The following is a 14,114-nucleotide window of genomic DNA, read 5'->3' as shown; positions in this document are numbered from 1 at the left end:
CAGAACAACTGGGCACGGAGCTGATGAAGAGACTGAGCAACAGTCTGGGCCCAGCCCTCACAGACATTTGTCTTTTCAGCTGCCCTGAAGCTGCTGTGGCAGGTACCCTCCCCCCCTCCCCCCCACTAAGGGTGACAATGACCAGAGTCCATTTACATCTGCCTTCTTCATTTATTTATTTATTTGCAGGAGGAGTTGAAACAAATTTGAAGGGTGTTTTCATTTTTTTCCCCCTAAACATGAATCATTCAAGTAAAACCAACTTAACTATAGAAATGTAGCAAAGTAAGGGGAAAGAAGCACAACAACCCAAGAGGCAAAGGTTGGGGGTGGGGGGAAGAGGTGGGTGCAGTCCGCATATAACATATGCATAAATGCCATATGATTCACCTGCTCAGGACCGCCTCCCCAGAAGGCAAGCACAAGGACCCATTTTAAGAGGATGTTTTCCCCCCAAACATCCAAGAATGTTTCAACTTAAAGCTTAAGGTTAAAAAAAAAAAAAAAAAAAAAAAAAAGGAAAAGGAAAAGAAAAAACAAACCCCCACAAACCACCCAGCCATAACCACCTTCCTTAATCGATCATAGGAGTTTCTTTTCATTTTATAAAAAGATTAATAAAAAATATTGAAAAAATTATTTTCTCATCTTATATTTGTAAAGATAATAGAATTCAGAAGTTTCTTAGAAAACAGACCAGAAACTGCCGTCCAGTTTCCACCCCTGTTGCTGAGAGGATCAGCAGGACTACAAAGTTTGGGATACTGGAGCTGCTGGTGGAGAATGGGATGCCCAGCCCAGAAGAAATCAGAAAATATTGGGGTGTGGGGGGGACGTGGGGTATGGTTAGCAGCACACCATCGGATACATGGCTGTGCAGAAAAGGGGAACACAAGGTGGTCAGAAAGGCCTTGAACTCCTCCTCGACATACAAAACCGATTTTTACAAAGATCCAAGCAGTTTGGTCCCAAACTGAGGTGAACACTTCAAAGTTTATTCACATGCTTTGTTTTCTCTTTGAAGAATCAAAGTTGCCCAAATTAAATCTTTCTGCTATGGTTACTACATATGCCTAAAAAAAAAAAAAAAAAAAAAAAAAAAGGAAGAAGAAGGGCTTTTAAAATCAGGGTAAGGGAGAAGAGATTGAAAATCAAATTAGTCCTCTTAGCTCCAAATGAAATTAAGAACAAAACTGTTGGTTTCTAATAGGGAACAAACCAAAATCCAGGTATCGCTCTCCCCTCCCTACCCCAGCCCCCACCCCGCACACCAACAACAAATGAGAAACACAGCTAAAGCCCAATGTGTTGTGTTCTGCTCCAGAGCTGGGCCCAACCCCCAGGCCCCTCAGCCGGCCGCCTGTCCAGTGGGACTTGGTGCCAGGGATGCTTTCGGCGGTGATAGGATTCTGCGTGGCTGGGGGGTGAGGGGGGTGGGATTTTCGCAATCTTGAGGCTTCTCTGTTTCGCTCCTCACCAGCCATCTTCCCAGCGCCCTCTCTCCCCTGGGCAGGGGCTCCCATCAGAGTGGCCCCTACTCAGTTGTGGGCTGTAAATTGTCCTTCTCTTCTCGGTTCTCTGTCCCACTCTCGTCGTCTTCAATCTCCCCTTCCTCCCCACTGAACTTGTCATGGGCCCATTTGGGGCTGGTGCTGGATTTCCGGAACATGAACCGGCCTCGACCCCGGGGGAAGGCTCCTCGGCCCCGACCCCGGCTCACCCACTTGTCACTGCCTTCGCCTTCACGGTCATCATGCTGAGAGGAAGGAAAACTGCCATCAGTACTGGAGCGAACAATCATGGCCAGAGCCCTCTTCTCATCCAAATGTGACTCTCAAACCAACCTTTTGCCCCACCCCACCGTTTGTTCCTTTTGTGTCCTCATCCCTGTGCTCTAGCCCAAAAATGCTACTGATTCAGATCCAAGACGATCTTCCTGTTGTGTGCCTTAGGAATTCTAAGGCAGTGGCTTGGGGGCATTATAATAATGATGATAAAACCCTCACTGAGCACTTAAAGACGTTCACACCCATGACCTCATTTAATCCTCACTTCTACCCTCCTATTATTATCACCCTCCACCATGCAAAAGAGGAAGGAAAAAGGCTTAGCAACTTTAGGTGACTCCATGTTATTTAATACACCATCTCTCAAAGGACAGGTCTGAGAAAGCCAATCACACCAAAACATGAAACTATGTCTGATGTGGGACATCAGGCAGCTACCAGAGGAAGTGATACTCAATACCTCGCTGGGATGTCAGCTCTTCCCGCCCACCCCACCCCCCACCCCAACCACCCCGGAACAGGAAGTGAGAACAAAGGCAAATGACTTGGTCACAGTGTCAGACCTGTAAGTGGCAAAGGCAGGACCAGAACCCAGCCTCCCATCTTCTATCCCCCCTTTAATTTCATGCAAAGAGGCAGTGTGGCTGAGCAGAAAAAAAAACACAGCCTGCATCTCAATCCTGTTCTGATGATCTCATGAGAGAAGGAGGCTCCAATGAAAGAATGAGAAAGCATTTTGAAAACTAGAAGTTGGTGTTCCCTCACGAGCCGCATGGCTTCAAAAACTCTAAACCATCACAAGCAGGACCTCAGGCTCCAGGGGTCAACTCAGCTAAGGGCCAGCTGCTTCTTACCAGGGCTGCCTGTTCAACAGCCTAAATGCATGAAGCCAGCAATGCTCCTTCAGAAGGCAGATGGGAGACAGGGAGAAGGGCTCTAGATGGACTTTAATCATTCTCCTATAGCAGTGCCACTCCAGCACTGATCCTAGGCCGCACCAACTCCTCCCTGGAGGGTCCAAGGGTCCTCTAGGAGTCTCAACTCAGCTCCTAGCAGCCCCAGAAAAGTGAAGTTGGCTGTACACAACCATCTACAAAACCTGTTTCCTAACTGTGCAACTGACAATACACACCAACACCAGCCCTTCTTGTGGGTGATGAAGGCTTGGCTGCAAGTTTACTTTGGTTACAACACTCAGAGTCACGTGCTGGGACCTAGGCCTGCTAGTGATATATAGCAAGGCGGAGAGAACTTACTCATTGGCAAGGTAATCCAGCCTAGAAGAGCCCCAGTATGAGGGAGACAGGGAGAGCCTGGGAAATGCCTGCTACTTCGGAGTGACCAGAAGCTGAGATGAGAGGAGCCCAGTGTCATTTCATTCTGGAGACAGATCCCCTCCCTCACAGAGACCCTGTGCTGTCTTTTCTATCTATCTTGCACGAGGGAGTGAGAGTGGAACTGCAGACTTGGGAGAGGGTTATGACTCCATCCCTGAATAAAGGCTGGAGGGAGGCTGAGGTTGGGTTAGCAATTAAAAAGCTCACAGACCTATGAGGCACCTGGGTGGCTCCGTTGGTTAAGTGTCTGACTCTGAACTTTGGCTCAGGTCATGATCTCACAGTTCGTGAGTTTGAGCTCCGTGTCGGGCTCTGTGCTGGCAGTGCGGAGCCTGCTTGTGATTCTTTCTCTCTCTGCCCCTTCCCTGTACGCTGTCTCTCAAAATAAATAAATAAACTTAAAAAAAAAAAAAAAAAAAAAGCTCACAGACTAAAAAGGCCAGAGCAAGCCTTCTTGTTTATCCTAGAATCCATAAACCTCTTAGACGATAAAACACTTCTGAGGCCGGGACCAGCTCTCAAGAGAACACTCATCTTTTGCCGGCACTGTGCTGTCCCTCGAGTACGAATCTCCCCCCTGCCCCCTCCCAGTGCAATATGCCTACACACGTATTTAATCACAGTTCTGGACAGATCAATTAAAGGCTTGGTATCAGCTACTGTGTGTGCCCAAGGCACTGCTCCGGCCCTTCCCGCTTATCCCAGACACCTACCAAGTAATACTTCTTGCTTTTGGGTGTGTACTCGGGGTCCCACTCCTCCTCCCGGGTTCTCTTTTGAAAATCGTTGTTGCTGTTATTGTTGTTGTTACCAGAGTAGTTGCCTCTGCCCCAGCCTCTCCCTCTGGCTCGAAATTGCTGTGGCATTAAGTAGGGAAAAGGAACAAAGGACTCTGTCAGGAATGGAGAAAAACAACTCCCTGCCTTCTGTTCAAATCCTGTTCTAGTGCAGAACAGACAGCAGTCCTCTGGTCAATCTGCTGGTCAAATGGTCTCTAGCTCAAGTCTGGAGCCCATACAGAGAGGACCATATGGCACAAGGCCCTCCCTACAGACACAGCAGGGAGTCAAGGTAAGTGGGGGAAATAATGAGGCCAGAAGCCCCAAGAGGCTTTCTAGGTAAGAAAAATAAGTAAAAAGAAAAAGCTTAAGGAAGAGGGGAACCACAGATTCTGGGATCTATAGACTGAATTCCTTGTATCAAGGACAATAAAACTAGTATTTGGATAAACAAACAATTGGGAGGAATAGGGGCTCAGAGAAAGGGAGAGGGGGCAGGATCTTACAAAGGTCCCTCGAGCTCTGCCTCCTCTTTCACTTGGACCCACGAAGTCTTTGGTCCCCAGTCTGGACTTGTCAAAGCCTGTGGTGCTCTCTTCCCTCTCCTCCGTCTCTTCAGTGTACTCTTCCGCTTTGTAGGAGTGGGATGACTGGGAGGAAGAGGAGGATGACCTGGACCGGTCTCGTGCTCTCCGGTGCTTCCTATGAAAACAGAAGAGCCAGGGATTTAATCACCAAGCTCCAGGGTACAGCCCTTGGCTGTACTCACTGGTAAGAAGCACAGGGCAATCAGGAACATATCTGTGATGAAAACACTGAAGACACTGAGTAACTTCAAAACACCCAACTCACCCCCAACTTACCCACCCAGGGTACCTAGGAGGCCTCCTCTCAGTTCTGTGGGTCATGTTCAGTGACAGGTCTATGTGTCAGCCTGTGATGAACATGGGACATACACAGAGAAGGAACAGAACACAGCCCATGGCCCCGTATAATACATTTGCATGAACTAGAAAGGCAGAGGAGAGAACGCTGCATTGCAAGCCATGACGTATCTGGAACTGGGACAGAGGTTTAATATATTACCATGTGTTTAGTGCTTTACATTACTTTTATTTCTCATAGGAAGAACACTACTGGCCTAATTTAGGCCTGTTCTAGAGACTGAACAAACAATATGCTTCAACACTTCACAATGACATAGCAGGTGTGTAGTGAATGGCGGCTGTGATTATTCAGTATTATTTCTCCCACTTTATAGACAAGAGATTCAGGGTGACAGAGCTGAGCAGAACTGGGGTTCAAACCTAGCTCTAATTATACCACTATCCCACATACCACCTCTCACTGAGCTCAAACAGGTTGAGTTATTAAAGCACAGGATCCGGCAAAACTCTTCCCAGAGTTACTTCCCTCCCTTCCCTTCATCTGAGAGAAATTACAGAGCAGGGCAAATTAGCTTACTACAATGAGTCACCGTCTATGGAGAAGTCGGTGCCAGTCCTGCCATGTGCTAGTGGGGGTTACTGGCTGCCTTTAAGATGGCAGAAAGGCCAGGCTCCCAGGAGTAGAGGACACTTAGAGGTAAAGGCCAGCCAAGCGCCAATAACCTACTGCTATCCTCCCTTCCCATGTCCCCCTCCATTTCGCAAACAAAGCACCCTGCTCCCTCTCCCACCACATTCGCCATTTGAGAAGCTCAAGAACTTAAATATTTAAATCCTAGTGCCTCTTTCTAGCATTTACTCATAAATAGGGGAAATCTAAGTTATCATCACAGGATTTTTCTAAGAGGTTTTAAAAACAAGATCCCAAAAGGCCTCAGACTGGAGTCCCAGTATCACTTTTATTACTTGTGTGATCTTGGGTTAAGTTGTTCTTCAGTCATTCGAGAAACCGTTTTTGTAAACTGAAGAGTGATGGGATATATATTTTTTTTTTTAATTTCTTTTAATTTTTAATTTATTTTTGAGACAGAGAGAGACAGAGCATGAGAGGGGAGGGGCAGAGAGAGAGGGAGACACAGAATCAGAAGCAGGCTCCAGGCTCCAGGCTCCGAGCCGTCAGCACAGAGCCTGACACTGGGCTCAAACTCACGGACTGTGAGATCACGACCTGAGCCGAAGTCAGATGCCCAACCGACTGAGTCACCCAGGAGCCCCTGAAGAATGATATTTAACGAGATTAAACATCTTTCTTCTTGCCCCAATCACAAAACACTAGGGTTTCAACATCACACAGCAAGTCAGGGGAAGAGGTACGTGTTCCAGGGAAAGGAATCAGGATCAATAATCCAAACCCAACCCTGAAATGTTTTAGGGGTTTTGCCTCCTTTCCACCAGAAGCAGTGCTGAGGACTACTGGACTACCACATCCACTCCCTGTTGAGGATTATCAGGTCCCTTTGTCAGGGGACAGTCCTGGCAAGTGCCAGGGCTTCTGATGCACAAGTAACACAGTGGAAGGAAGAAAAAGTGGGACAGAAGATCTGAGTTTTGATGTCAGCTGATAATTATGTCATTTCAGAAAAATCATTATAAGCTCAGCTTATCTTTCAAAGGGGCAAAGTGGGTACCATACCAACCATGCAACTTATCTCAAAGGATTGTTATCAGAAAATGGATAATGAAAACGCCTGCTGGCCAAAGTTCAGAAACAGCAAAAGTGGTGTTGCTTCATATGGGAATGTATGGGGCTTCAATTCTACGTTTAATGAGACATGATTGAAAAGTCATGGAACTTTCACAGATGTAAACAGAAATGACAGGACCTTGGCATGAATGCTGCCCTATGAAGTTCAACAACGCTACCTTTGTTTAAAGAATATTTGGAACACCTTACTTGGAAGTGTCTGTCAAACTAGATCTTAAAGGGCATTTAAGATCAACAATCTTGGGGCGCCTGGGTGGCTCAGTCAAGTATTCAATTCTTGATTTTGGCTCAGGTCATGATTTCATGCTTTGTGAGACAGAGCCCCAAGAACCCCCTCATCATGCTCTGTGCTGACAGCATTGAGCCTGCTAGGGATTCATTCATTCATTCATTCATTCATTCATATTCTCTCTCTCTCTCAAAATAAAGAAACATTAACGGGGGGGGGGGGGGGGGGGGGGGGAATGTTCTTAAAAAAAAAAAAATCAACAACCTTGTCCTATATTTAGTTTCACCCTATGTCTTTGACAAAAGTGTTACTATGAGCCAACAACTTTGAGCCATTTCTAAAACATAACCTCCCCATTAAAATTTGTGATGAAAAAGAATGTATCAAAGAAAATGTCTAAAATAACCCAAAAGGAATTCCCAAATGATTTTCCACTCCATCCCTAGAGCCAAACTAAAGACCCATCTCCCAGGAGGCCTTCTCTGGACAAGGATCATACCCCTACTTTGATGCAGAAGTTGTTTTCAAGCCTTACTTGACAGTTACAGGATATCAAAGAACAAACTGCTATCATCCCTAACCCTAAATGAAACTCTGGTATAGAGCCCAGAAGGAGCAGACAAGAGACCCCACTCAGAAGTCTGAATGAGGGAACAGGGGCTTACGTACTTCTGCTTCTTTGATCCTTTATGAGTTTTCTCTGTTTTCTCAGCTGATCTTTCCCTCGAGTGGCTTGAGTCTCGGGAATCCACTGATTCTCTTGATTTACCTCGTTTAAGATCTCTCTCCTTATGTTTTTTACGACGTTCAATATCAAGGCGCAGATCAACAGGATCATCTTTGTATTTTCCCTCAGTCTGCCAAGAGAGAAATCAAAATGAAGGTTTTTGGGATTCAGGGCTGCCAACTCAACCACCCCACAAACTGTGGTTCCCACTCCAATGGAGCGGTACAGAGGAAGCACTGGGAGTGTAAGGCACCGCACCCAAGCTTGGGAGGGATACAGGACGTCCCACAGAAGTCCCTTCCTGAGGGTCCCTCACAGAACCCAAACCAGTTCTCTGAAATAATGTCTACCTTCTGAAAATGCTAAACATTGATCTCGCCTTGTTTGCTTCCTCTGTGGCCCAGTAATGACTCTGGCTAGCCTACAAGCTGAGAAGGCCAAATTCCGCTTTAGAGGGTGGCTGGCTAGGCTGGGTCAGGCCTATAGTCACCACCAAGAGCGGAAATGCCTGTGTCGTGTTGTCCTTCCCTACCTATGCTGTGGCAGCCACCATGGGTTTATGCTCTCCTTGGAACTGGCTCTGAGCATGCAGCCCAGCAACAGAGCATGGGACACTTCAGCAGCCTTCCAAAATGCTTAGTTACAATGAGAAACAGCTTTAGAGAGGGAACATCAAAAACCATTATGGAAAATTCATGAAGTGACAATACCAGGTCAAAATTTATTTTAAAAAAGAAAAAAGCAGCAGCAGAAAAAGAAAGCAAAACCCCGTTTTTGCTGACTTCCTAGGAAGTCGAAGCCTCAGGGTACATGCACCGCAGATGGACAGCAGTAGCACTGTGCGTCCCAAACCAGGGCAAAGGCTTTCGACAGCTCTTGGGACACTCAGAGCAGAGGGCAAGGTGGATTCAGGATCATTAAGCACAAGGATTTGCCTCATGGGAAGTAAAACTTCTCTAAAAGAGGAAGGAATGGGCAGCTGACTCTGTATTAACATTGCACTTACACAAACTACTAAGCTTTTTGCCGAAATAAGTTTAAGGTTTATTGTTATCATGTTGGTTTTGAGAGGGAATGGGGCCTCTGCACCCTCCAAAGACAAAAACAGAACAAAACAACAAAACAAAGGCAGAAGCTGCTCCCTGAGGCCGTGCACCCCCAGCACCTCTATGGGGTCAGCTCTGCGAGGCCTTGAGGACCAGCTCTCTTCTGCTGTTTCAAAGCCTTGCATTTCACATGGTTAGTGCCGAGCTGGGGGAGTACCGGGGGGTGGGGGAGGCGACAAATGGAGAAAAAGAAAAGGGGGTGGGAGAGAAGACACTGTGCCAGAGTGCCTCTCATCACATTCAACTACCAAGACAATTCTGTCCAGAAGACTTGAAGATTAATATCTTTAGAAAAGGTTTCAGCAGCAATGGAAATCTTTAATTTTAAATTTTAACTGCATATGTGAATGAAGGTCAATAAACACTAAGACTTAAAAAAAAAACCCAAACCTATTATTTCACAGTAAAAAGACTGCATACAAGCTTTAACTTCTTAATAACTATGTTTGCGTGCACATCATTGCAAATGTAGCTGGGCTATCAAAATAATGTTTAGCTTTTAAAGTAACAGTAACCGACAGATGATAAATATGGTACAATGTTAGAAAAAAAAAACTGGACTAGCTGTTTAAAACAGTCTACCATGTTAAGATATGAATATTTCACTCTCCTCTGACATGCATGTCTTTTTGAAATCATGGTTGGAAATAGTGCATGTAATATAGTTGATTTGATAATACTTACAAGCAGAAAAATATCACAAAAAGTTTCTTCTCTCATCATGGGCACTTGTTCCAAAACTCCTCTCTTTTTTTTCTCAAGCTCACCTCAATAGACTTTGGGGTCATTTACCATATTCTAACCACTTCACAAAGGTTGTTGATACATTTAATAAAAATTAACCCTTTGTAGTTCATTTTTAGAATTATGCCCATCCTTAAAAGAAAAACACAAACTTAAGTAGAGAGTAATTTAAACAAACACATTTCTGTCAAGTTCATGCCCAACGCACTCATTTTGTTGGAATTACGATCAAAGCAACAGTTCACCTTGTAGCCAGGTTCCCGTGGGCTTTTCATTTCGTCATGAGCCAAACCATGTTTTCTGAATGTACTGGGAGAAATGTCTATCCTCCTAAAAATTGAAAACAGAAAAAAGGTTTAATATCCCGCAGTATGAATATAGTAGTGGTAACATTTTAGTTCATAAGTTGGGCAACAGAATCATAGGCATTCTTTTTCATTATGTTTCCTAACTTAGACACATACATTATTTACATTCTTTGCTTATATGTTTATACTCTCCCATAGGTGTGTCCGTGAGCACAGGCGCGTACACACAACATACACACCAACCTCTCAAACTCAAACTGAAGAAACTTCTCATTCCTTCCCAATATTGTTACAGCCAGGAAGAAAGACTCACCTACACCCACACCTATTATCTCAAATTCACATCAAGACTATCCATGCCCTGCTAACCTCAAAGAGCAGTTTTCATCTTGGGAATAAGAATATAATAGCCCATTATTTACCTATGAGATTCGGTCTAGATGAGAAAACAACGGCCTGGCACGTACACACACCCCAAAGACCCTAAAACCCGAAGATTGTTGTAGAAACAGCATTCTCCTACCTACCGCAACAGGCTCAAGAGCGGACTATTAAGAAATTAAAGATACGGCCAAGTTTGTTTCTAGACAAAGCCCGTAACTGCTGAATATACTGCCACAATTGAATGTGATACTCTAAAACTGTTGGGCTTTTAAACCCTTTGACACAATTCTGCAAGCTCTCCCACCCACGGCAAATTCTTCCAAAAGAACTGATATATGGAACACAGGGGTTGCTTACAGAAACTTAGCATTTACTCTGCCTATAGAAAGTTCACAGTGGTCTCAGGTTACTATTTGTCAGCTCCCAACAATACAAGGATTCATCTATATCAAAAGGCCGGTCTTCCTCAGGCCCAAAGTGAGCAACCATAGTCATTAAGGCATGTCCTTTCCACTCAAACAACAAACGCCCACTGCTACCCTAGAGTCTGGAGAGTGTTTACCCTAAACCCTGCTGCTAACGCACTTGATGTTGATAAAAACAAGAGGAGTTTATTATCTGATGAGCAATCTTTTATGGCCACCTCCAGTGTAAGGCTGAAGTCCTCACCTGTGTATCTCTGGGCTTTTCTTGTTTTTAGCCGCCTCCTGCTCAGTTCCTCTCTTTAGGTATTTAGTAAAGCGCTCATGCAATGTCATTCCTGAGGACCCAAAGTGATGCTCTGTGGGAATTCAAAGAACACGTTATGCTACCAAAGGCAGAATATTCAACTCTTCTGCATGAACCTGTAGCCAGAGATGTGACTCAAGTCGTCAAATACACGTAACAAACACGCTGAAAAGAGGGAGGAAAAACGGCTGGTTCAGACACGATCCAATGTTGGCCACTGGGTTTCCACTATATAAGTCCCTTGTCTTAGGACATGGATACAAGGAAACCGAGAGCTCACTTCTCTGTGAATTACAGCACCAACTCCCACTGGAGTTTAGATTTCAGGTAGAACCTGTAACTGGCCCAACCTAGCTTCTGTATCACTTCTCTCAGCCATTCCCAACCTGCCCACCTCAATCTGCCCAGGAAATGGTAGAATAATGTGGGGAAGAAATTCACAGCACAAAGTCTCTGAGAGATCTCTACAGGCTTTCATCTGCTAGAAAGGAAAAGAGGTGCTGGAAAAGCCACTTTTCATACTTCCTTCTGCCAGCATTTTAAACCTGACATGAAGTATTTTACCTATTCTCACGAGCACAGGTTACTATAATTTCAAAATGTTCAAGTCTGTAATTACAAAATGGAAACTCCTCCTTGGAAGGAATTTCTTCAAGCCAGTCTCTAGCTTCAAAGGCCCTTTTGATGAGATAAAGGGCCCCAAAAGGCTCCCTTAGTCACCCACTCATCCTTCTGCTTATAGCAGAGGAAGCTAAGCACGCAGAAAGGGAGGCTCAAGCAGGCCGGGGTCTGCACTCACCTTTAACATGGTGAACAATGGTCACTATATGCTGGGCAAACAGTTCAGAGGGGCTCCGCTGAGACTGAGCTGACTGTATGTGCTGGAAAATGGAACGAAATTCCTGTTCCTTTTTGTTGCTATGGACTAGATCCCGACAGAGCTTGCGTTCCTGAGCCAATAAGCCACTGGGTCTGAAAAAGAAACATAGGGCGGCCCCGTGGAACAAGATATACAGGAAGTCAAAACACTCAAACCCTAAAAATACAATGCTTTTTTTTCCTCAGTAGTTTTAAATTTACCCACAAAGTTCCTTTTTGCTTGCTACCCAAGTTCAAAGTAATTTCAATGGACCATAACTAGGGAAAAGGGCATCCAAAATCTCTCTTCCCTTTTTTCACTGGGAGTCTCTGACAGGAACAAATGGTCAGGGTAAATAAAGTACTCAACATCAGTAACTCTGTTTTTGGAGTCGCTGCTGGTTTTAACACACACAACAAATTGAAAAGTATTTAAAAGATCAACTAGTTTGCCCAGCCAGGGCCACTCAGTGAAGTGACAGTGACGTGGGAGGTGCCTGGAATGCTGCTCAGGCAGACTTCCAACTGGCTGTGCGGTTCTCACACCAGGTATAAAACACAGTCAGTCTGGGCCTTACCATTCTTCCCTAAAGTTCTGCCAACACACCCTTCTTCCACCCAAGCCCCAACTTTAAAATTGCTATGTTATGTGATGGAGGTCTGTAGTAATAACTGACTCTGGTAACCAGCATGGAAAAATGGATTCTGGATGGCTCCACAGGCAAAATCGCCTTAAGCACATTTAAGGGGAAAAAAATGGGATGACAGGGGATATGGGGTAGGGTAATGGACAGAGGTCAAGAGGGGACCCAACACCCAGAAAGCCAGTCACTGAAGACTGCAAAGATGCTTCACCACCCCTGTGATACTGCCCCCAACACATAACTCCTTAGTGACACACACTTCTCCACTGAACACAGGTTGACGTATCAGCTATGAAACTTGGATAGCACATGAAATACAGGAGGGGCCTGTCCTGGTTCCAGAACATCCTTAGAGAGAGGGATAAGGAGATGCCCCTTAGACCACTAAAGCCCTGAGGTTCAAGGACCACACCTCACCTGGCAAGGTCCTCATCAAAAGAGTCCATCCGGACATTGACCTGGGCCTCTCGAGTAATAGAAAAGGAAGACTTCCCTGAGGAAAAGTCTCCTTTGGCTCCTAGCTTCTCTCGGCTCTCAGAGGTCTTTCTCGGGGGAGGTGAAGAGCTTTTCTCCTGGACTGCTTTGTAAGCGGTCACTCGGAAATTCTTTTCAGGCACAAACCCCCGGTGCCCACTTTCGGTTCTCTTGGGCCCTCCCCGATCCTCCTTTTTGGATCTCTCTGAGAAAGATTCCTCCTCCAGCTCCTCGGTTTTCCTCTGCTTTTCCTTCCCTGGAGGCGCATACACCAGGCCCTCCCATTTGCCGGACTTCTCCTCCTCCTGGTTTTTGTTTGCACCTGCTATAACTTTCGACATAAATTTGGGTTCATCATCAAACTCTGATTCCTTCCTTCCCTTCGCTTTGTCTTTATCTTGACCATCCATGTCCTCCTTATGGAAGTCAGCCATCTTCTTCTCAAAGTCATCTCGAAGCTTATACCTTTTGGGAGACTGGCTACCCCGAAAAGACTTTTCAGCATCAGTTTTGGGAGCAAATGGATCAGATTTCATTTTCGCATCACCCAAGCCCGTGTCAGAGAAGCTCCCTTTTTCTTTCATTTTCTCTTTATCAGTGTTTGTTTGTTTCTGTTCCTTATCTTTTCCGTTCTCGGTCTTCTGCTCTTCTAGGTACCTAGTTATAAAACACAAGGGAGACACAAAAGAGGCTTCTTTAAGCAACCTGATCTAAAACAGCACCATTCTTTTTTTTTTTTTTTTTTTTTTAATTCTCTGAACAAACATGTCTTGTAGATTCCAGTGTTACCAAAGGACTTTCTACTTGGTTACTTTCTAGTAATTTCTAAAAAGTGGCCCTTCACAGATCTATGAACTTGGATGCCATTTAAGAGAAAAATACATGGCCCGTGGAGTTGTATCTTACAAGAGCAACCAAAAAGAAAACAGCAAAGGTAATTTTTTAGGATACTAAAAAACAAAAACCTACTTACCTGTAAGTGGTCTAGGAAAAAAAAAATTAAGGTCTTATCCAACCTTCACTCAGTCACTTAAAATCTGCTTTCAGCAAAGTTAACATAGAATGTTCAACCTTGGACTGTTTTGCTTTTTATACAACTCACATTTGGAAATACAAGTCTCAAAAGAGACTTCATGTTTGCTTCAAGTCACCTAGAAGATCTAAATATGAAATATACTGCGAACACAAATAAAAACAAAATACAAGTTAATTGGGGGAAGAGGGCAAAAACCATCCTACTCGTTCTTATGGAAAAGCAGAGCTCATCCTTGAGTCTCCTAATGAGACTCCCAGTCCTGGCAAGGAACCACACTTACACTTTAAAGCAGACTCACTGAAGGCTGGAAAGTACAGAGG

At 44.8% G+C, this 14,114-nt stretch overlaps 1 protein-coding gene across 2 annotated transcripts in view; it reads right to left on the bottom strand.

Moving 5' to 3' along the window:
• Positions 1 to 151: 151 nt before the first annotated feature.
• Positions 152 to 14,114, bottom strand: part of THRAP3 (thyroid hormone receptor associated protein 3) — a 75,626-nt gene continuing 61,663 nt past the window's right edge. For both annotated transcript variants that reach the window (XM_042996499.1, XM_042996501.1), the window contains 8 exons: positions 12,702 to 13,415; positions 11,582 to 11,754; positions 10,723 to 10,834; positions 9,607 to 9,691; positions 7,454 to 7,641; positions 4,410 to 4,605; positions 3,838 to 3,981; positions 152 to 1,756 (listed from right to left, as the gene is read on the bottom strand). In XM_042996499.1, the coding sequence (XP_042852433.1) occupies positions 1,535 to 1,756; positions 3,838 to 3,981; positions 4,410 to 4,605; positions 7,454 to 7,641; positions 9,607 to 9,691; positions 10,723 to 10,834; positions 11,582 to 11,754; positions 12,702 to 13,415 (1,834 nt within the window). In that variant the 3' untranslated portion in view covers positions 152 to 1,534. The remainder of the gene's footprint in view (positions 1,757 to 3,837; positions 3,982 to 4,409; positions 4,606 to 7,453; positions 7,642 to 9,606; positions 9,692 to 10,722; positions 10,835 to 11,581; positions 11,755 to 12,701; positions 13,416 to 14,114) is intronic.

This window comes from Panthera tigris, chromosome C1, assembly GCF_018350195.1.
Source record: "Panthera tigris isolate Pti1 chromosome C1, P.tigris_Pti1_mat1.1, whole genome shotgun sequence".
Classification (NCBI taxonomy): Eukaryota; Metazoa; Chordata; class Mammalia; order Carnivora; family Felidae; genus Panthera; species Panthera tigris.
This window is presented reverse-complemented; position numbering and strand designations above follow the sequence as displayed.